At 33.1% G+C, this 22,849-nt stretch overlaps 1 protein-coding gene across 7 annotated transcripts in view; it reads left to right on the top strand.

Annotated features, from left to right (window-relative positions):
• The window catches only part of LOC127723032 (MAM and LDL-receptor class A domain-containing protein 2-like), a 77,945-nt gene that overhangs the window by 31,830 nt on the left and 23,266 nt on the right, over positions 1 to 22,849 (top strand). For all 7 annotated transcript variants that reach the window (XM_052229448.1, XM_052229449.1, XM_052229450.1 and 4 more), the window contains exons 14-22: positions 1,003 to 1,112; positions 2,624 to 2,739; positions 5,544 to 5,698; positions 8,912 to 9,025; positions 11,002 to 11,093; positions 14,690 to 14,822; positions 15,426 to 15,601; positions 17,949 to 18,030; positions 21,237 to 21,331. In XM_052229448.1, coding sequence (XP_052085408.1) covers positions 1,003 to 1,112; positions 2,624 to 2,739; positions 5,544 to 5,698; positions 8,912 to 9,025; positions 11,002 to 11,093; positions 14,690 to 14,822; positions 15,426 to 15,601; positions 17,949 to 18,030; positions 21,237 to 21,331 — 1,073 coding nt within the window. The remainder of the gene's footprint in view (positions 1 to 1,002; positions 1,113 to 2,623; positions 2,740 to 5,543; positions 5,699 to 8,911; positions 9,026 to 11,001; positions 11,094 to 14,689; positions 14,823 to 15,425; positions 15,602 to 17,948; positions 18,031 to 21,236; positions 21,332 to 22,849) is intronic.

Here is a 22,849-nt window from a genome sequence, read left to right as displayed (position 1 = left end):
ATTTAGGTTTGAGTGATGTATGATAGCAATAACATATCACTTTTAAATAAAAGTCTATGGAAACATCACAGAGGACCTTCAATTAGAAGTACTAGTAGGAGAAATGCATGTGACTTCGCTTTTTACATAAAAATGTTTTACGTACATGGAATAACTTTGTATAGATATGTTTCATAAATTGTTTGTACTTCTGGAAAAATATATGCTACCTATATATGAACAAAGGACAATTTTGCTATACGTCGATTAGACAGCAATCCATCGACGAAAAATCTAAAGGACAACATACCGTCTTCAACTATATGCAAGTGTCTGTTAAATATTTCTAGGTCTAAATCGTGCCGAATCAATTAAAAAATTGTGAATAATTTAAACAGAAACTATTAAAGGTCCTTCATCTATATAATTTTGGCTTTGAGCGTTCCTGGTGTAATTTAATCCAGAAAAGATTTTCGGACGCAGGAAATTAGTTTTATTGTCTTTTTTTCGATATTCAGATGCCATTCAATGAGTGCCGAATGCATACAAAATTTCATAAAAATTCAAGATACCGCCACATTGCATACATTAAGCCTAAGTATTGTTAGAATAGAGTTTTAAAATTACAATTAATGTTGAAATTTCAAGATACGTTTGCATTGCTAAGGTTTTTGTTGATTTGTCGTTCTATTATTTAGGCATATTGCTCTTTAGTATTTGATACTTATGGCTATTTTAATATTTGGTACTTATGACTGTTTTAATATTTGATATCCAGCACAACTGATGAGATGTTTATTTTTAAAATATGCATATGGTGCATCTAATTGATATCTGATTTTGAAATTTTATAATTCAGCTGTTATTTTGGACTGATTAAATTGAAACAGGAACATTATCAGCGATCAAATTTAAAAAATAATAATATTTAAACAACATTTCTTGAATGGACTTCAAAATATTCAGGTATAAGTTTATACAGTTTGGCTTTGACTAAAAACAATCAAAATTAATATTTTATAGAAACTTGTGGTGGTGTTATCAACATAAGGGTAGGAGAAGAAAAGCTTATCAAATCACCAAACTATCCATCCAACTATCCCACAGGATTAGAGTGTACATGGTTAATTAAGGTAAGAATTGTCATCTTTAAAAATAAAACTATCAAACAAATTATCTCACAAGATTAGACTTCACCTTGCAACTCGTGAATTTTCACCAGGTGAAATCTATACACTATTCAACCAATTATTCTACAAGACAAAAATATACCTAGTTAATTGATGATTTTCGATTGCTGAAATCAGCATACTATCCCATAGAACTAGGGTGCACCTTTTTTGGTGAGATTCATCTATTGAAAAAAAAAAACAAGTTTCAAACAATACAACAGTGTACTCTTCCCTCGCCTGCATGATTCCCCAATTATGCGTATAGATTTGTTCAATCACGAAAAACACACCCTATTCCCAAATACAACTGCAGCAGGTACAATATAATTTGTGTTCCCGATTGCCATTAAAACAAATGTGTTGTTGTCGTGAACATATAATAACATTAACGGTACTAATTTTGTTGCAACAGGTGCGCATTTCAACAATTAATGTCTCTTTACTGCTGCATTGGAGCCAAAATATTTGAAAGTCCAAAACATTATACAAACGTTGAAAAGCTGATAAAACAAAAATAACCGAAGGTAAAGCCAACCCCTGACAAGGAATCAGAGCTTTGCTTGAGGAGATACATTCCTGAATTTGAAATGATAATGACATTTTAAAACCGCAACTTCAAATAGACGTTTGTCTGCTGTTCCGATTGTCAGTGCATTACAACGGATTTTGCAATCTTGCATTACAGATAGCCGGTAACAAGAGTAAAAAAGGTTAGCCATTTTAGAAGACTGATAGCCACTGCTAACATATACAAAAATATTCATACTTTGTTTGGAACATTTCATGATTCAAAAATACAAGTTCTAGTTACTATTGACCTTTAAGGGAAAATCTGTTCACTATTTTGGAGGTATTGTCGCTGAAATGGGCATTTCATTGTCATTGTTTCGAAGCATATAGGAACGAAGCTGAAATTGAAAATACATAGATAATCAGCATGAAAAGTTCAATCTACCTTAAATATTTCAGAAAAAAATGTATGTAGTTAATGCCCCTGAAAAATAAGTTTCACCAATTAACACTGTTATCTTTAAAACTACATGAGCTAGGTTAAAAGTGTAAATTGCAAATGATCAGTACAACAATATGTTTACCCCCTGAACTATGGAAAAATATAACTGCTTGTTTATGAGAAATTGCCGCCGAGAGATTGTTTTTTTTTCAATAGGAGTTGTTGTTGGCTTTTCTCGAGAAAACTATTAAGCTAAGTTTAAATAAGTGTAAATTATAAAAAGGATGAACATGAGAAGATGTATCTACCCTAAAAATCCATGTCAGTCTGTGTTTGTCTTTTTCTTTTTTGCCATGGCGATGTCAGTTTGTTTTCGACTTTTGTGTTTGAAAGCCCATTTAGTATCTTTTGTCTCCTTTTTGTTAGCTACCGAAATCAATGCAGTTTTGTTGAATAATACGACTTTATATTTAAATAACACCTGAAGCATTGTGCAGTGTACTTGTTTTATCACTTTCAGGGAACTGCTAATAATATAGTGAGAGCTTCAGTTCAATACATGGATATATCTTCTGATGCTGCATGCAACCATTGGCTGGAGTATAGATATAATTTATTGGGACAGAAAGGCCCAAAGTAAGTATGTTACAATATTTCTTACCAGACTTGATCGTCAACAATGAAAGTGATAAATATTTGTAATCTGTAGATAAGATTAGCTATTTTGTCAAGAGTGTCCCATCTTTTGTAGATAAAAATATATCAAAGATACAAGGGTTATAATTTAGTACGCCAGACACACGTTTCGTTTTTATTATAATCATCAGTGGTGTTCACATCAAACCCATTTGAGGGTCATACATAATACGAAGTTGACGAGCATTAAACACCAAATATTCCGCCAAAACATAAGGCCATTTACAGCTAAGGCAATCTATGCCTACAAGTATAAAACCCTAAGTGTTTCGGTTTTGAAAAATTCAACATATTAAACAAATGATGAGTTATATTATGTATTATGTTTTTAATGGTCTGACTCTAGATGTATTTAAAAGTGCGAAGCTAGGCCAGTTATTGTTAAATTTTAATTATGTGACCGTAGATCTGTTGTCTTATGTTGAAAGAAGACTCGAAAATCTTTAATGCCTGATTTCGCCTGATATCTTTATATTGCAGTGTAGGCAATTAAATATTTAGACATATAAAGTATAATGGTCTAGATAGAGGAAAAAACGTGAACATCAGACTCAAATACTTGGTTTTGCCTATACAGATGCGAATAAGGAAGCTCCGACAGTGTGAATTATTAATTATTTATAGAAGGTAGAAGACCTTGATAATCCATTGGTATTATGTTAACATATGCTTTATTGTATAACAATTCCGTTTGGCAAATGTCTGTTGTCCTTGATCTCATTTAAATGGTGCAATGACTGCACGAAAAGGTTTTGTAATCAAGTGACTTTTTTATTTATAAAAAAAAACTACATTTTGTACATAGAATCTTTGTTTATATATCCGTCTGGTTCATTGGTTAATATTACGGTCACACCATCCCTTATCATTAGCAATAGGGCATATGTATAGAATAAATTTAAGATGTACATGTCTGTTTTGCAATGCTCAGTTGACTTTGAATCAATTTTCATGGTGCAATGATTAACGTTCACGTGTTGTGATAAGGTCATTCTAAGTGTAGATGTTTTCTTTCCTTTACCTTAAGGTTTTGGTTCATGGATCAACTTTGATTCTACTTGAATATATTAGTGTCTCAGTTATATTGTAAGACAAAGGTTAATATTATATCGTCTGCATAGTGATTGTATGGGGTGAATGTCTGTCTTAGTAGCTTGACTTGCGCTTAAGCCTATTTTCTCGTTTCATTTATAAAAGTTTGTTTTTCTGTTACTATTTGCGAAAGAGTAACCATATGTTTTGTATGAAGTCATTTGTAGATGTATATAACAAACTTACATCGTTCATCATCTGACTTTGATCACCAGACGAGTAGTAATGAAAAATCATTGACTCTGCCATTTCTATGAATTAACTGTAACCACGAATAATCTGAATTGTTTGAAACACCGAGGTTTTTCTACACCAAGTTGTATATGGCCTTAGGCAAAGTTCACAGAACAACAATTCTTGTTTTTCAATGCTCTTCAATTTAATTTCATTTCAGCTTTCCAACTGTTTTGAAATTTGAAACTACTTTTTGGCAACTCTTTGTTTTTAATACTCTTTGACTTGATCTTCCAAATGTCTTGATTCTATTGATTCTGTAATGATGAGTTTGATGTAAACGAAACGCGCTTGCAGCTGACTACATATTAATATAAAAAAGAAGATGTGGTATGATTGCCAATGAGACAACTCTCCACAAGAGACCAAATGACACAGAAATCAACAACTATAGGTCACCGTACGGCCTTCAACAATGAGCAAAGCCCATACCGCACAGTCAGCTATAAAAGGCCCCGAAATGACAATGTAAAACAATTCAAACGAGAAAACTAACGGCCTAATTTATGTACAAAAAATGAACGAATAACAAATATGTAACACATAAACAAACGACAACCACTAAATTACAGGCTCATGACTTGGGACAGGCACATACATACAGAATGTGGCGGGGTTAAACATGTTACCGGGATCCCAACCCTCACCCTAACCTGGGACAGTGAATACTACAAATACAAATGGACGTGGCCGGGTACTTGTACATCCAAACAACAAAAAAGACAATACGTACAGATCTGAGAGTAGTCGCAGTTACTGACAGCTAGTTCAAAGCCACTAAAAACTATTAAAAAAAATCATGCATCTAAGACTAAATTATCAATCCGTACACATCCAACATCCAATGGATTTAGTGTAAAGACGTCATAAACAGTCAGAGAAAAACATGACCTTGTGCAATGCCAAGATACAGGTATCGACAGATTGTAAATCCATGAATGTGTATATGTATATAACAATAATATTTAGTTTAAGCATGGTATCTTTGATGAGTTTTTAATTACCTCATTTTTATGAATCATTTATTATTTCAAGTTTTGTGATACCAGTAATAACACATTAATCGCACTTTCGACATAAAATTAAATCATAATCAACATATCATGATAGACATTTCAGTGTGTGCATCCCATTTCTCTTTTAATATACCAGATGTGTGGTACAAATTTTGTTGCTGATGAAGAGGTATTGGACAGTACACCAGATGAGCTGAGCAATACCATGATAATTAGGACAATTTGACCACATTTTCCTTCCCCTTTTTAATGTTTATATTCATAATACAGGGTATGTGTACTTAACATTGTTGCTGATGATGAAGTTATGGGACAGTACATCTGATGAGCTGAGCAATGCCATGATAATTATGACAGTTTGACCACATCTTCCATTTTTAATTGTATATTTTTATAATACAGGGTATGTGGTACAAACTTTGTTGCCGATGAAGAAGTATGGGATAGCACACCTGATGAGCTGAGTAATGCCATGATCATTAGATTTGACAGTAACACATTCTCAACAAAACCAGCTGCATCAGGATTTTCCATTAAAGTTAAATCGATTGGAAAAGGTTTGTAGTTATTCTAGAAATAACTTTATTTCTACATTTTAAGCCCCACTTTGCAGAGCTGTATGGGAGATATAACTTTAAGCTTTGTGTGTCTATTTGTCCTTATGCTAAACGTTCTTGTTTAATAAATATTTTGAATAATTGGATTTCGACGATAGTTTATATGAAGGCTATTAGAAGATTTTTAGATAGAAACAATTTTTTTTTCTTTATTCTAAAATATTTTTTTAAAAATGTTATCAATTTTCAAACAGCTCATCACCAGCAACGTCTTTTTGTCGTTTTTACGTTTTTTTGTGCCATAGAATTGTCAGTTTTTCTTCGACCAATGGGTTTTGAATGTTCCCTTGGTATCTTCCGCCTATTTTTTTCATAAACGTTTTCCTTTGTAAACGTTCACTATCAACATGATTAAGTTCATTTGTCAGTAAAATTAAATACTCAGTTTCAATAACATCAAGGATTAATTGACATGCTCTAATGTTTTTACATGAGTATTGTTTGTTTCTTATTACAATTATATTTAAAATTTCTGAATAATCATGTACCTGTAAAATGTCGATATACAGTTCATACTGATTAAATAGCACATCCGGCAATCTCTGGTTGAGTGTTTGTAGTTCCAAAATACTCAAATAGTATATGGCTCTAGAGTAAGTTTGTCTACTATCTTGGTCCTTCCTGTTCCAAAAGACTGTTGAGTAGAAAAAGTAGGAATAGCGATCCGCTGTTTTGCGTAGCGTGACCTGGTGGCCCGTGCCTTTCGAGGATCTCTTACGAGCTTGTTTCTCCTTAGCGTTAGCGGACTGAATCTTCCTTACTGCAACCAATCTAATACGTTTTTCATCTCTAAAGCATCATCTGCAAGATAAATCTGCACATGGTACTTCGGTACAGACATGATTTATAACAAACTATCTAAAATTGTCCGTTAATAAATTTCGAAATTATTAGAAACTAAGGTTTCAACTCCCTAAGACAAAGTTGATCTTAGATGGATTTGTCTAATTTTTGTTTCGTCGTTTTTGGTAATATAGCTCTTCAACTGTTTCGGTTCTTGTACATCTTTGGCTTTCAAATATTCGGCTTTGAGCGTTCCTGATGAAGGTAAATCCAGAAAAGCGCTTCGGACGAATAAAATTTATAACGTGTTGTTTTTATTTTTTTTCAGCCAATCTCTGACTTGTCCTCTATTCTAATTTGCTTTAATAGTTTAAATAGGGTCTTCAAGAAGCTTTGCAGGTCGAACATACCTCTTATTTTTAATGTACTCAACAGCTTGATTATGCATAATGCATATTTCATTGGATGATAGCTGTTTATAAAATTTTGAATTTTAGTAACACGGCGGTTGAAGCTTCATTCTTATATCTTTTACCTTTTTATCAATTTTTTTAATGCTTGGGTTATGCAATTTTTAGTTAGTAGATAGTTAGGCCAATTTAACAGTTTAAACTGGTATGCATCCTTACAAAACTTCACCGATGTAATAAATGGATCTTAATTATAAATTTAATACTAAACAGAAAACAATAAACTTGCGGAAAGATGGTATACCGCAAACAAAAGGTGCAAAGGTTTTTTGTACACCATATCCGGATTTCGACAATTAATGTCTCGTCAGTGATGTTAGGAATCGAAACGGTATTTGGAAAGCCATACAATTTACCTCAATTTAGGATAGACTCTGGAATTTTGAAAGAGTCGAAATAGGATGAACGGATCATATAAACCCGAAGGCAAATATAATACAAGCCCAAACGAAAAAATATAAACAAGTCTAAATTGAAAACAACGTTCAAACCTATGATTGCGTTGGATAAAAACCGCAATTTTTATACGTGTGCATGCAAAACAAATTTTTTGTTAGAGGAGTCTAAATACAGCACAGACAATTATATATATATATATATAAATCGTCTAAACAACAGCCCAACAATGTTAGATCTGTAAATTTGCGTAACAATTCCATTTTCATGCCTTATATATCATGTACTGTGTTACGACGCTAGATAAAAACTGACGAGGAAAGGTAACACCCGGCCACCGAAAGCTTTATTATTATAGAGCCTAGGTGGTTGAGTGGTCTAGCGCGTTGGGCATAGTGCAAGGTGATTTTGTGCCACGATTTCGCAGTAGCATGAGTTCCAATCCCGGCAAGGGAAGAACAAAAAATTTGCTTCCGCAAATTTACAGATCTAACATTGTTAAGCTGTTGTTTAGACGAATTATATATATACAGAATGTATTTTCAGCCTTGTATCACCATTACTGCTGTTGATCCGATGGATAAAATCTGTTGTAGAGTCGTCACTGGTTCAGACGTACTTATATATATGCCGCAGCTTTATTGTTTTCTGTTTGGTATAAAATTTATAGTTAAGATCCATTTATTACACCTTGTGATCCGTTTTTTTGGCAATCGCTTTAACCTGCTAGTCAAATGCGTTTTGTTAAAATATACTTTTTCACTTTTTTGGTCTTTTGGAAAATGTTGTTTGTGCTATATTTAGACCCCTCTACGTAGAAATTTGTTTTGCATGCACACGTATAAAAATTGCCGTTTTTATCCAACGCAATCATAGGTTTGAACGTTGTTTTCAATTTAGACTTGTTTATAATTGTTTGTGCTTGTATTATATTTGCCTTCGGGTTTATATGATCCGCTCATCCTATTTCGACTCTTTCAAAATTCCAGAGTCGATCCTCAATTGAGGTAAATTTTATGGCCTTCCAAATACCGTTTCGATTCCTAACATCACTTAAGAGACATTAATTGTCGAAATCCGGATATGGTGTACAAATTTTTGCACCTCATGTTTGCGGTATACCATCTTTTCCGCAAGTTTATTGTTTTCTGTTTGGTAATAAATTATTATAAGATCCATTTTGTTACATCTGGTGATCCGTTTATTTGGCAATCGCCAATGGCAGTCAGCAGGGTTTAAGAACATCAGTTGTTCGAACTGCTAGTCAAATGCGTTTTGTTCAAATATACTTTTTCACTTTTTTGGTCTTTTGGAAAATGTTTTATATATATATATATATATATTTCAGTACAAATTAGCATTTTGTTCTTGTGCATAATTCATTTGCAATCACTACATGGTTCTCGTGGTATTGTAGGTTTGATAACCACTTGTGTTAAATTAAAGACTTTGCAGCTGTTTCGTAAATGGACATAAAATGTCATGACTCTTAATTTTGTTTCAGGATGTATCAGCAACCCTTGTGTATATGGAAAATGCAGCAGTCCTGAGGGTACCAGTGACTATACATGTACATGTTACCAAGGTATAACAGGGAAAAACTGTGATGTACTAAGTAGTGAGTATGATGTAACCATAGATCTTTGTTTTTTACAGCCCCTATCACGGAGTATGAAGTCTACTGCAATAACATAATCTTCCCGTTCATGAATCCGGTTTTTTTCTATCTGATTTTGTGTCTATATTTTTTGTTACATATTACTTGGATGTCGTATGTAGCATGATTTGAAATTTGATCTGGATTTTTATACTTTTGATTTTTTTTTGTCCAATGAGACTTCAGACATGTGAATAAGTTTCTCTGAAACGCGATCATGTGCTAAGAGCTCTTTTTGGCCTAAAAATTGATGTACGATATTTGCATCAAATAATTGATAAAAAATTTCTGCCTAAAAATCTTAAAATTGCACAGTTTTGATACTTAATTTACTGTCCAAAAACCATTTGAAAGGTAAAAAAAATCTGTATTTTAACGCATATTCGTTTTACAAAAAATCGAATCACAGATTCAAGGCTTATATCGATAGTTTCGTACGTCAGACACACGTTTCAACTACATAACGTTCATCAGGTGCACCCAAATTAAAACAGTACCCTCTTTTTTATTATCCGGTCATAAAGCTAGGAAACTAAAGTTCCAACTCCCTCAAGCAAACTTGACCTTAGGTGAGTTTGGCTATTATTTTTATGTAATTTTGGGTCATATAGCTCCTCTCGTCGTTAAAAACTTATACATCTCTGGCTTTCGATTTTTTTGCTTTTAGCGTTCCCGATGAAGGTAAATCAAGAACAGCTCTTCGGATGCAACTGGTTCATATTCAAAAAGTTTTATTTTCATTTGGAAGGCAAAACAAATAACAAAGTTGAAACGCATTGAAAACCAAAATTCCAAGCAGAGTGCCAAATCTTGTTTATCGCCATCTATGCCTGGTGGTAGAAAAACCTTAGTATTCGAATGATTGTATTATTTAATGAACAGTAGATTTACAGAAAATAACCGTATCAATGATATATCACGCCAGCACATGAGCGCTGGCTACTGGGCTGGTGATAATCTCAGTGACGAAACGTCATCCAGCCGTGAATTGGACCCAGTGGTTGTAAAAACTCATCAAAGATACAGGTCTTATGATTAAGAAGGATAGACAAGCTTTTCGTCTACATATTCATCCGCAGTGCTTGAATTAATTGAAATGCTATTAAATTTCATAAAACTCCTTAATATCGCCCAATTACGTATAATTTGCCTCAAGGTAATTTTTAATGACGTGAGGATATTCTCCTGCAATTTTTCTGCAGTGTAATATCACTGTTCTCTAATTAAATGCCTTCTTGAACATTTCGTTTTATTCTTTAAACTAATTTGAATATGCAAATGACGAGTTGTGTCAATACCTTGCAGCTGTTTATTAGTTTTATCTTATTTCAATTAAAAAAAAATTGAAATCTTCAAATTAAAAGTTTAAATTTCATTTAAAAACAGACACGACCTTTGCTAGCCAACAATTGCTTAGTTCGTTCTAAATGAATGACATTTTAAATGGTTTGGGTAAAACCTATTATGGTAATTTCTAGCATTCAAATTTATTTTCTATGTGAACTTTCACATGACTATATATATTATTTATCAATTATGACCACTAGAAAAATGAGGAAGATACCAAAGGGACACTGAGACTCATAAGTGAACGAAATACTGGCAACACCATGGCCAAACAAATGAAATTCGACGAAGAGACTAACAACAGTTTAGTAACTTGTCTGATTTCATTGTGAAAATAAGTACTTTATTCAAAATATTATATCTATTACATCTGAACCAGGCTCTGCTTACCAGTTCGGAAAAAGTGAGATCTGGCCGATATCTTGTAGGATTCGTGATGATAAGTAATGAGTTTTCTATGTACGTTTTGGTAGAATGGTGTTATTGTTTTTTGCCATTGTATTGCCGGTTTTTCTTCGACTTTTGGTTTTTGGTTGTGCTTTTGGTATATTCTGGATCTGTTTTTATCTAACAATCAGTACTTTCTTTAGGATCATCAGTAGTCAAATGTACGTTTGAGTATGGAGAAAGGTGCATTTTTGAAACAGAGGCAAATCATCAGCTTAATTGGGACTATCAAAATGTAAGTTAAGAATAATATGCCATTTCAGAATCTAACGCCTCCTGGGAATATATTTTAAAAAATTACAAATAAATGTTATTTCAATTTGGTGAACAAACAATGAAATATTCCTTAGTCCTTTAGATGTTGAAATGGTAAATAACTAATACAGCAAATTTCATACTTGATAGAAATGCGATCGTGAAAGAAAGCACTCTTCACCAGAACGAAAGAGCGTAAGTTATTCTATTTTCGAAAGCTAATAGCTGATGTGAATTTTTGGATCTCGTTCCATATAATTGTATGAATTTCAAGATTACCGGTGATAATATATACGTCACTTTTTGTGGCGTTGATCCATTCATGTGACGCGCAATTTGTGATGTCATGTGCTGTCGTTAATTCATGGGAGATGTCCGTTGTTATTCTGCGGTTTACATGTTTTAATGTACTATAATATTATTTATTTATGTATTTCTTTGTGCTGAGTGTTCTTGCGTTTGTTTGTACTTTATTCCTGTCACGTAGTATTGTCATTTTAGCGGTGTTTTTTAACATTGCCATATAAACGGGAGGTTTGTCTAGCCATAAAACCAGGTTCAACCCACCATTTTTTCTTAAAATGCCCTGTACCAAGTCAGGAATATGGCAGTTGTTATCAAAAAGTCCGTTTCTATGTATGTTGGCGTTTGTTTTTGTTGCAGTTCAGTATTTCTGTTGTTCCGTTTTTTTCCTCTTATAGTTGATGTGTTTCCCTCGGTTTTAGTTTGTAACCCGGATTTCTTTTTTAATCGATTTATGATTTCGGAACAGCGGTATACTACTGTTGCCTTTATAGACTAGGATTTGGTGGTGTTACATCTTACAAAGTCTATCCAAATTATTTAAGCATAGAATTCCGCTCAAGCCGGTGCTAGGGGTCGTATTAAACTTGCAGTGAGGTTAGATTTTGTTTGCTACGTGTTGAAGGCTTCACTATGACTTGTAGATGATGAACAGCAATAAAAGCGGTGTTCCTTTACTTTTTGTGTGTTTTGTGCTGTGCATGTACTGATTTTGTGTTTTGATGGATACCACATATCGTTTGTTTTTCTATTAGGAATCTTAGTACAAGTACAATCTACACCATGCAGGTACACTTTTCAATCTTCTAATAAATATTTGCATCGATTAATCGTTAATATGCTGTGTCCTAATCTCGCATGATATAAGTCTCCCAGAGTATTATGGAAGATTATGTTCCTGATAAAAAAAGACGTATGTTCAGTAAGATTTAGCGAGGGGATCAACGTACGAAATATGCATGTAACATACTAAAGATCGACAACTTAGTAACCCCCCCCCCCCCCACGCCCCCCCCTATATTTTCACTAACTGGGTATTTGCCGCAAATGGGTGTATAAAGTGGAGCATCAATGGAACACACAATGTGGAAGGAGAGGTTTGATATTGACGGGACATTTTTTGAACTGCCTGAATGACCCTGCAGTCCCCGACTTTATTGTTAATATGCTTACTTACACAGAAACACGGTGTAAAAAGTTTTATTCATGTTTGTAAATTTGTAAATTAGCTTATATAACTGTTGCGAAAATAGTTTCCAACATCTCTGTGTCAGTAGAATTTTGGATACCGACTTAACAAAATTTTGTGAAAATAGGATTCTTTGTCCGAAAATTTGTGGCTGTGTGTATGTTTGTTATTGGTATTACTATAAATTACCATTCATCATTTCACAAATTCTATGATTGATGCTTTTGGAGTTGTCTCTCTATACTCATTTGTTTTTATATCTTCACATAACGCTGTATTTTATCCATTCCCCGGAAGCCTCCAGGTACCATCAAAGCGTGTGAAAATTTAACGGAGATTATATTCCACGGAGATAACATTTCGACGATTATGTCACTTATCAAAATAGTTAGTATTTTTGAAGGGAAAAGTTGTACAAAATTTTAATGGAGACACGGATACAAAACTTTTGGATGTTTTATTTATATTCAAAATTGCCGTTTGTTTAGAATACATTATTCCACGGATATACCATGCTTAACCAATCTCTGCAGTTTTCATCTGTGTTTTCTAGACTAATATGAATTAAACTAAACGACCATTGATATATACACAAATATTTGTGGTTACGTTAAAATCAAATTTAATTAATATGATGCCCTAAACACTGCGGATAATTTTGGCATGCATGAGTCTTTTTACTTGTGCATGAAAGGAAATTACACGTTTACGAAGGAATCATTATCATGGCCTGTACGATCATTATCGCAGTTCCCTATGTACTAAACTTTATAAAAAGTTTCCTCAGCTAGAAGTATAAAAAGGCCCGGTTATATAACGCGAAGTCGTTAGTTTTGTCTTGTTACTGTAGGAATGCCAATTAATGTTAGGACTTTTAACAATGATTAGGGACTGCATAATTTATGGGCGTTTGTTGACATAAATATAAAAATCACTGGTGTAAGTATCGAGGGTTAGTATACAAAAACAATATATGCATATAGTCATTCAAAATCTCGCGTAGTAAGAAATCTGGGACATATCAGTTTCAGTCCAGTAAGAGGTTCTGCTATCACTTTGTTTACATTCGTAATTAGTATAGAAAATCTTAAAGACAAATATGTTAATTTCAAGGTCAATCTACATTCTATTCATACCAAATTTTTTTTTTGGAAAAGTTCATGACAATATTTTACCAATTTTAGTGTATTTGTCTTTTAACTTGAAAAATATGATAGATAAACAGAAACTGTAGACAGGAAAACTCTTGAGTTTTGCAAGATCTATAAAAATATGAATATGAATGAAACCATCAATTGACTTCTGACTGAAGTTATTATACTCAAATAATGAATTTTACACCCCCACTCTAAACGTGTGGACTATATTTCATTTACCTTGCCTGTCCGTCCTTCTGTTCGTCCAGTCGTCCCACAATTATTCCGTCAAACATTTTTCAGGTACTTCTGAAGATAAGTGATTACAGAGTCAACTGGAACACTAGTAACTGTTTCCGGAGATAACAGTAACAAGTTAGCTCAAGCCTTCTAAACAAAATTAGAAAAAAAAAAATAGTTTTGCAGCTGTATATATATAATGCGTGATTTTATTTTGAATAAAAACTATTTCAAGAGTGCATTATTGATTTTACAATTTATCTTTAAAACACTTTAATCATGAGTACTGCAACTTTGATATTTTTGGAAATATCCTGGATGAATGGGAAAGTTTCTTCTTTAATCGAAACTACTTCATAGCTGAAGAGTTACAAATAAGAAACCAGAAAAATTACAAATTTAAGAAAAAGGGAATTTCAAATCAGGATAAAAGGAATTAACAAAAAAGAAAAAGTTACACATTTAAAAAAGAGATACTAATATCACAAGTCAGGAAAGATATAATTAAGAAAGTGGAAATGTTCGAATGGTGTTATGAGATTTGACATCGGTAAAAGACTGTTATTTCAATTTACTTGCTATTTGTTGTTAAATGTTTCAATCTGTATAAATGCATTGTTGTTCTTACTCATAAAAAGTGAAACAAGTGAGGGTATATAAATTAATGCTATCACCTGTATTGACATTTTCGATATCTTTTGTGGACAGAAAGGTACACCATCAAAAAATACAGGACCAGATAATGCTCACAAAGGGTACCAGTATGTGTATATGGAAGCATCAGGCACAAGCAGACAGGCTGGGGATAAAGCTGTGATGTCTACAAATATACAGTTGCCGAGTAAGTTTAGAAAATCCTAGCCGTATTTATTTTTCAAACCAAGCTGACAACAGGTAGAAAACAATTTGACAAATTTCGCAAACAACTTTAAAAAGTGGCAGATGTTATATGTACCAAGGGGACATCCAAAATGCATAAGTCGAAGAAAAACTGTAAACGCCTTTGCAAAAAAACGAAAAAACGACGAAAGACGAACAAGTCCACAAAACAAAACAAAAACTAAAGACTGAGCAAAACAAACTTCACCAATACCCGGGGTGAAAACAATTGACCCGGATGTGTAGGAAGTTCCTGCTCCAAATATGGAAACCATCATGTTGCAAGTATAGATCAGGTGACTAGTTTCATTCGGTGGTGTCACAATCAAGGAAAAATGAAGTATCTATTTTTGTTTTCTTGATTTTTGATAAAAAGTTAAATATAGTTGAATTGCGATTTTTTTTAAAGTTTTATCCCTTCCTACCGTGAATTTATAATATTTCAACAAAAGTTGTTTCCGTATGGCTTACTCATAGATATGAACATAAGTTTTACCCTGCCATACTCAAATGTTAAGATCTTCATTTTAATGTAGTAATTCTGCCTGATTTGATGTATTTATAGATGTCAGCCAAGTTATGACGTTCTGGTATCACATGAAGGGTACTGGTATGGGTACTTTAAATGTATACTCTGAAGGGCCGACTACAGTAAGGTCAAATATATGGACTAGATCTGGATTTCAGGGCAATGATTGGATCAAAGGACAGGTCAACATACCTGCTATTAATGGTCTTAAGGTAAGTAAATACACTCATCATAAATACCAAGATTGACATTTTGTACACCAGACGCGCGTCTTCAAAAGTCTCATCAGTGACGCTCGAATAAAAAGGTAAAAGTAGCCTTTCCACAATTTTTTCAACTAGAGGCTCTAAAGAGCCTATGCCGCTCACCTAGGTCTATGTGCATCTTCAACAATGGATATTCTCCATCTTTGTGGACTAGAATAGAATTCTGACAAAAACCTCTTCTTTGTTGATAATCTTGCTGATCATTTTAACTTATTTAAGTTTCTATCTTTCTAATATAGTTTTTCAGATAGTAGGCAACAACGCAAAAAAAATGATAAAAATCATTATTAAAGAGAACAACTCCAATAAGGGGTCATCAGACAAATTGAACCACGTTGACTTATTTGTAGATCTTGTCTTGCTGATCATTTTTGCTTATCTATCTATCTACTATAGTTTTTCAGATATAAGGTAAAAACACAAAAAAATGGTCAGAACCATCATTAATGGACAATAACTCCAATAAGGGTCGTCAGACTATTTCAACTATACAACATAATTGTAGATACTGTCTTGGTGATAATTTTTGCTTATTTAGATTTGTATATATCTATTATATTTTTTTTCAGATATTAAGCAAAAACACAAAATAATAGTAAAAATCATCATTTAAGGGCAATAACTCCAATAAGGGGTCATCAGACGATTTCAACCATGTTGACTTATTTGTAGAACTTATTTTGCTGATCGTTTTGCTAAATAAAGTTCCTATCTATGATCATTTTCAAGATGATAGGAAAAATTTAAAAAGTTGGTAAAATTCGTCATTAAAGGGTAATAACTCCTATAAAAAGTCGTCTGACAGTTTGGAAGTAATCGAAAATATGTAGATCTCATCTATCCAAACATTTCTGCCTTTGGAAGATTTTCTCTATTTATAGTGGTTTTCAAGATAATTGACAAAACTTGCATTTTACCCCTATTTTTAGCCATGTCGGCTATCTTGGTTGGCAGGCGGGGTCATCGGACACATTTTTTAAACTAGATAACCTAATGATGATTGTGGCCAAGTTTGGTTAAATTTAAATCCGTAGTTTCAGAGAAGAGGATTTTTGTAAAAGTTAACGACGACCACGACGGACGACGACGACTGACGACAGATGCCAAGTGATGAAAAATGCTCAGTTGGCCCTACGGGTTAAAAAAAGAACAGGGAGGTAAGATTTGTTTGCTTGGCCATATTTTTATGGCTTGTACAAATCTAAACATAATGTGTTCACGAACAAGCTGCTTATCGCATTGTTTTAATCACCAAGCAAAAATACCGTATTACCGAAAAATTTACATGTAATAATGCTTTGTTTGTTGATTCAGGACTTCACAATAATACCTCTGAAGGACAAACCGAAGGTTGAAAAACGGGCATGCTTTCTATACTGCCAATCGGATTGTCATGATCGCTTATTAACTCACTTATGATTCCCCACGCCTAGTTTATGTTTTTTTTCAAAATGGCTTAGGTTCTAGGTTGCACAAAGTCCTGTTTTGTGCAACTAGCGCCTCCCCCAGTTATAACCTAGAACCAACAAACTTTCAAAAATATTTGTATATACATCACCAACGCACACTCCAGTTAATATACAGATTTAGAGAAGTTCACTGATTTGTCAGATGCTCATTTTTAAGCAACATTTTGTTTGAAGGTTTTTTATTTTGTGTAATTACCTACTTCCCAACTCTTTGTCCCCTTGTGGAGATCTTTTGCTGATTTTTTTTACGATTGATTAATTTACCTATTTGTCAACTCCATTCTTTATGAAGAGTACCAACTTTGTGTAATTACTTCTTGCAATTTTCAACACCAAATTCTTCTGAAAACATACCTTCTAGAATGTTCGTAGCATTCATGGATGATGTGTACTTTATTTATAGAATTTTTGCTGATTTTTAAAATGGTAAAATTTAATAATTTTTGACAACATTCTTTATGGAGAATACCATATTTGATGCAATTACCTCCTACAATTTTCAACCACTAAAATGGTTTATAAACGGATTTTCCTTGGAGTTCGGTATTTTTGTTATTTTACTTTTTATTAGATTTGACTTTAAGCATGCATGAATATATCACCTTTAAATATCACACTTGCCACATTCCCGGTTTCCATTCGCAATTCTTACTAAAAAAATACTAGCTTTAACTCTATGTCCTGTTCTAAGCTTGCTAGTGAAAATCATATCTGCAAAAACTTATTTTTGCCAAAAAAATGTCAAAAAGGCAACATGAGAACAAATAACTTGTCTGTAGAATATTGTGTGCCTATAAACCATAATGAATTGTAATTTGTTTTAGATATCAATTGAAGGTATTCGTGGATCTGGCTGGTCAAGCGACATTGCAATAGATGATATTTCACTTATCCCTGGAACAAGCGGTAAGATTTGTAATACTCTTCCTAAAAACATTCTTAATAACAGAATTTACTTCAAACATTCGAAATCAATTTAGATATAGAAATAAGTTGAAATTTGTCATATCCATAGTTCGAACTAACAATGTATTCAAATTACGGAATTTCTCACAGAAATGTTTAGATAACGTCACACTAATGTAATTATCTGCCATGCTCACCATAAGTCTGTAACACGGCTCTGATTCGTCTCGTCATAAACTGAATTAAGCGTCGAATTCAGTCCCAAGGCATTCTACGTCATTCTTATTGAAGAGCCTGCTGGAGGTCTTGGAGATTTTGAGCCACTGGTTGTTGACTGCGCTCGTGCTTATCCAAATCATCCCTTAAATGGTCTATTTGGTTAAATTCTGGTGATGTCGGACGATCTAGGAAAGACTGTAACGATCTGGTTCCCAACAATGTCAACTGTAGCACGGATAGTGTGCGGTCGAGCGTTGTCGTGCCTGAAAATAAACAGACGGAGGTCCATGAGAAATGAGGTCGTAAATCTTTGTCTCTGTGACAACATGGAGAAGCGGCATTTATACTGCCTGTGATGTGCAATAGCCGTGTTTTTTTTGTGTAGGATCAGGCTTCCCAAATAATCACACTTCATCCATCGAAATTGTAGACCTCGATGACACAATTCCATGCGAAACTTTCATTCAAGTGTCTGTATCCTTGGATACGGCAATTTCGTCTATGCAAAAGGAATCTTGATTCATCACCGAATCAGACGCACTTCCAGTTATTCAGGTCGCATACCCATACTGTATTGCACCATCCGACTCTTTGAAGACGGTGATGTCTTATCAAGTTTGGCATGTAAACCATTTTCACTTACACGGTTCTTGATAGTTTGTACCGATATCCTACGAAGACCTGGAATTTTCGAGGCTGTTATAGTCCGTATCCTCATGTTAATTTTTGTATTAAATGATATATCTATGAAAAGTCGCAAGAACCTGCTATAATATTATTTCAACTAATTTAAGACTTGATTCGACAATCAAATCTTGGTTTTATGTTTAAATAGAATAGATCCTCTTTTTTCAAAATGTAATGAGGATGTGGATTGGGTTTACAGAATAGAGAATAATGTGCAAAAATTGCAGAATAAAGGGTCCAAAACATAATGAATAGAGAAAATAGGGTAAAAAGATAAAGAATAGAGAATAATGGGGTGCTAAAATATAAGAATAGAGAATGACAGGCAATAGTTATAAAGAATAGAGAAAAATGGCATAAAAAATGATAGAATACAGAAATGAAGGACCCCCTATCCAGTCTCCTGATCAATCCGCATCGATGAATTTGAAGAATTAATGTATTTAATACAAACTTAATGTTAACAAAGATATATCATTAGATATTACTTAATAAGTAATTTTGGAATGAAACGTTTTTCATGTAAAAATCCGTCTTTATCACTTGAATGACATTAATCTGATAATTTTTCTATGTAATTGATTTAACTGACTTAATACATTAAACATGCATAAAAGCAAGATCACCATAAAAGGTCCTTACATCCTGTATTTAGTGTGCATAGTGGGTACCCAAAAGTTCTTCAAATTCGTACTTTATTTGGCCTTTTAAATTTTTTATTAAGTCTTTTGTAGACGAAATGGGTGTCTGGCGTACACAATTATAAGCCTGTTACTATTTTACATGAGTTTTTATAAGCATGGTTTTGTCATTCCTATAAGTCCATTATAAGCCTACTGGCATGGTATCTTAGGTGAGTTTCTGTAGGTATGGTTTTGTCACGACTTTATATCTATCATCTGTATGTTGTTTAGCTTTGTCATCTAAACAATTGACAAGAGGAGGGACGACAGCATAGACGCTGTGTGCAAAATTTGTCCGGTCACATGGTTTGAATTCAGTTTCCGTTCGGCAATTTCAAAATAAGGTGAAAGGTCGATTTGTTAATATTTTTATATCAAATGTACTCTATATAATTCATGGGAAATATAAAAAGATTTATCGATGATAAAAAATCTGTTAAATATCAAATATTCACTGCATTTTTTCTTTATGTTGGGTAGATTATATCATTAAAGAATATTTCTCGTAATGGCTAGATTTTTATGTAACCTCTGCCAAAATAAAAAACATAAATTATTTTTTAACGTTTGCTAGTAAAAAAACTCAATTATATATCAGTTAAAGAATAATGTCCATACATTCTAAAATGTAAAAGGTCTCCTTTAGTTTTCATCCGCTGCTCCATCATGAGTTGCTAAAAAACCGACCATTTTGAAATAACGTGTCCCAATACATATACGTAGGTAAATACGTTAACCTTATTGCACAAACTCTAATGTTTGTATATTTGAAATTAAATAAAATTTTGTCATACTACATACTATGTAAAGTAGCTTTTAATTTTTTAATTTTGCGTTATTTGTGTATTGGACGTGTTGCGTTCGCTCTTGGGTTTTATTTTTAGATACAGTCCAAAATTGGTAATTTATGTATTTAACATGTTTAATGAAATTAATAAAATGGTATCGAAAAAACTGAAAATATTATGAATAAAACAACGAATTGATTATTCAATGCCGAATTAGCACTTATTATAATCCCACGGGAATTACAAGTTAGATATGTAATGAATTTGTATACTTCCGGCAAATAAACTGATAATCTCATTTAACAAATTTCGAATGTCCAGGTGATGTTCACACTACGAATTTCATGAAAACAATGACTAATCACATTCTCCGACCGTTGACAAAATGTGTACTATCTCTGTGTGTAGTCATCAATAAAAAAGTGCGCATTTCCCAACAAACCATGGAATATTTAAAAATAATTATACTAAATGAAAAAAATAAGGGTTGATTAAAGGAAAAATTAAATGTAAGCTAACCTGAAAATGTTTGTGAAGGAACATTTGCAATTACACTTTAACGTCTTCAGCAGCTACAGCAGGTGCTACAATAAAAATTCTCATATTAAGGTAATACGAGTGAGATCCTGTAACCAGCATTAGTTTCTAAATATAATTTTCTTATAAACAATAGAAACGAACAATAGAACTGACGAATTTTTCGAATTCTTTTCATTACTTATGTACTTATGATTTGAGATGGATTCATATATATTTTTTAATTCGAATGTAATTGGAGTAATCCAAACTAATATCTTTCTTAATTACAGGATATTCTCTTTCTTAACAGGTGGCAGCCAATTGCAAACATGTTCATTTGAAGTTGGTGCTTCATGTTTTTTGGTTGAAGCTACAAATGACGATTTTGATTGGACTTTTATATCCGTAAGTCGTAGCAAGCAATTTAATTATTATAATGATTAATATTATGATCAAGTTACCCTAGTGGATATGTCATAGTTGGCAGCTTTCTAATTTTCTCCTAAAGGGAGTGTCACTTCAATATTTAGAGTAATTCTTTGGTGTTAACCGTTTCTCTATGAGTTTTGATTGTCCCTTCGGTAAATTCAGTCACTTTGTAAAGCAACAGATTTTTAAGTTACTTTTGGGCCTTATATTGTGACAATAAAAACAATGATATTCTACAATCATTGTTCATAGTTTTCTCACCTGTTAACAGCAACATTTTTGCTTGCGTCCTAGCATCCCCTCGACTCCGTTCGTCCGTTTAGCCACTGCCTGTTTGCTGATAGTTAGATATTTTACAACACTCGTTGTACAAAGAAAATTTTCATCAAAGTGTTCTTAGATATAAGAAGATGTGGTATGAGTGCCAATGAGACAACTCTCCATCCAAGTCAAAATTTATAAAAGTAAACCATTAGAGGCCACAATACGGTCTTCAACACGAAGCCTTGTAAGCTATAAAGGGCCCCAAAAAATTACTAGTGTAAAACCATTCAAACGGGAAAACCAACGGTCTAATCTATATAAAAAACGAGAAACGAGAAACACTTATGCACCACATCAACAAACGACAACTACTGAACATCAGATTCCTGACTTAGGACAGGTGCAAACAAATGCAGCGGGTTTAAACGTTTTAATGGTACCAAACCTTCACACTTTTTCTGAAATAATAGTGTAACATCACAACATAAAAAGACACACTATAAAATATCAACTGAAATAGCTTAACTCAATCAAAGGACATATTAACACCATTGCACATACACTGAACAAATAAATTTGACCTATGACACAATGTAAATACAAAATAAATAAACTAAGGGAAGAATAATAAAAGTAACATGTTATATCGGTAAGAAATGTTAAACAATTAAAGAAAAACAATATTGCCTATAATTGGGAATGGTTTAATATTTTGTCCGCAGCTTGGTAATGTTGAGTTGTAACGAGTAAGAAATCTTTACAGCTATTGTGCAGTCACTTCTTGTGTACCGATAGTTATAGTTTTATAAAACTCATTGTACAAGGAACATTTTCGTCAAAGTCTTCTTGGCTTCAAGAAAAAGAATAATCAGTGATGCGCCAGTATAAATGTTACCTCAATCAATTGTAAGACCAGACCCAAAAGTGGTCTCTTGTAATTTTTTTTAAGTGTTCTATTTTAACAATTCCTTTTGTTCTAAAAGTGATTGGTTTTGAACAATTTTGTTCTTAGGAAAGGATTTTGTTTTAGAAAATTTCTGTTGACAGATCGTTTTGCAATGTTTTATAGTCGTTGATCAAAGCTGTCACGTTGAGATTGAGTTTGAATTTGCATGACGGGTGTTGCATGGTTAGCTGTAGACGTTTGCAATGTTGAAGCATCGGATCTTGCTTCGTTTCGAGTTCGCGCTATTCCTTCAGTGTTTTTTTTAAATCTTGATTTGTTTATTT

Source organism: Mytilus californianus, unplaced genomic scaffold, assembly GCF_021869535.1.
Source record: "Mytilus californianus isolate M0D057914Y unplaced genomic scaffold, xbMytCali1.0.p SCAF_13, whole genome shotgun sequence".
NCBI classification, from domain to species: Eukaryota; Metazoa; Mollusca; class Bivalvia; order Mytilida; family Mytilidae; genus Mytilus; species Mytilus californianus.
Note: the sequence above shows the minus strand (reverse complement) of the source record. Positions and strands in the feature narration are given on the sequence as shown.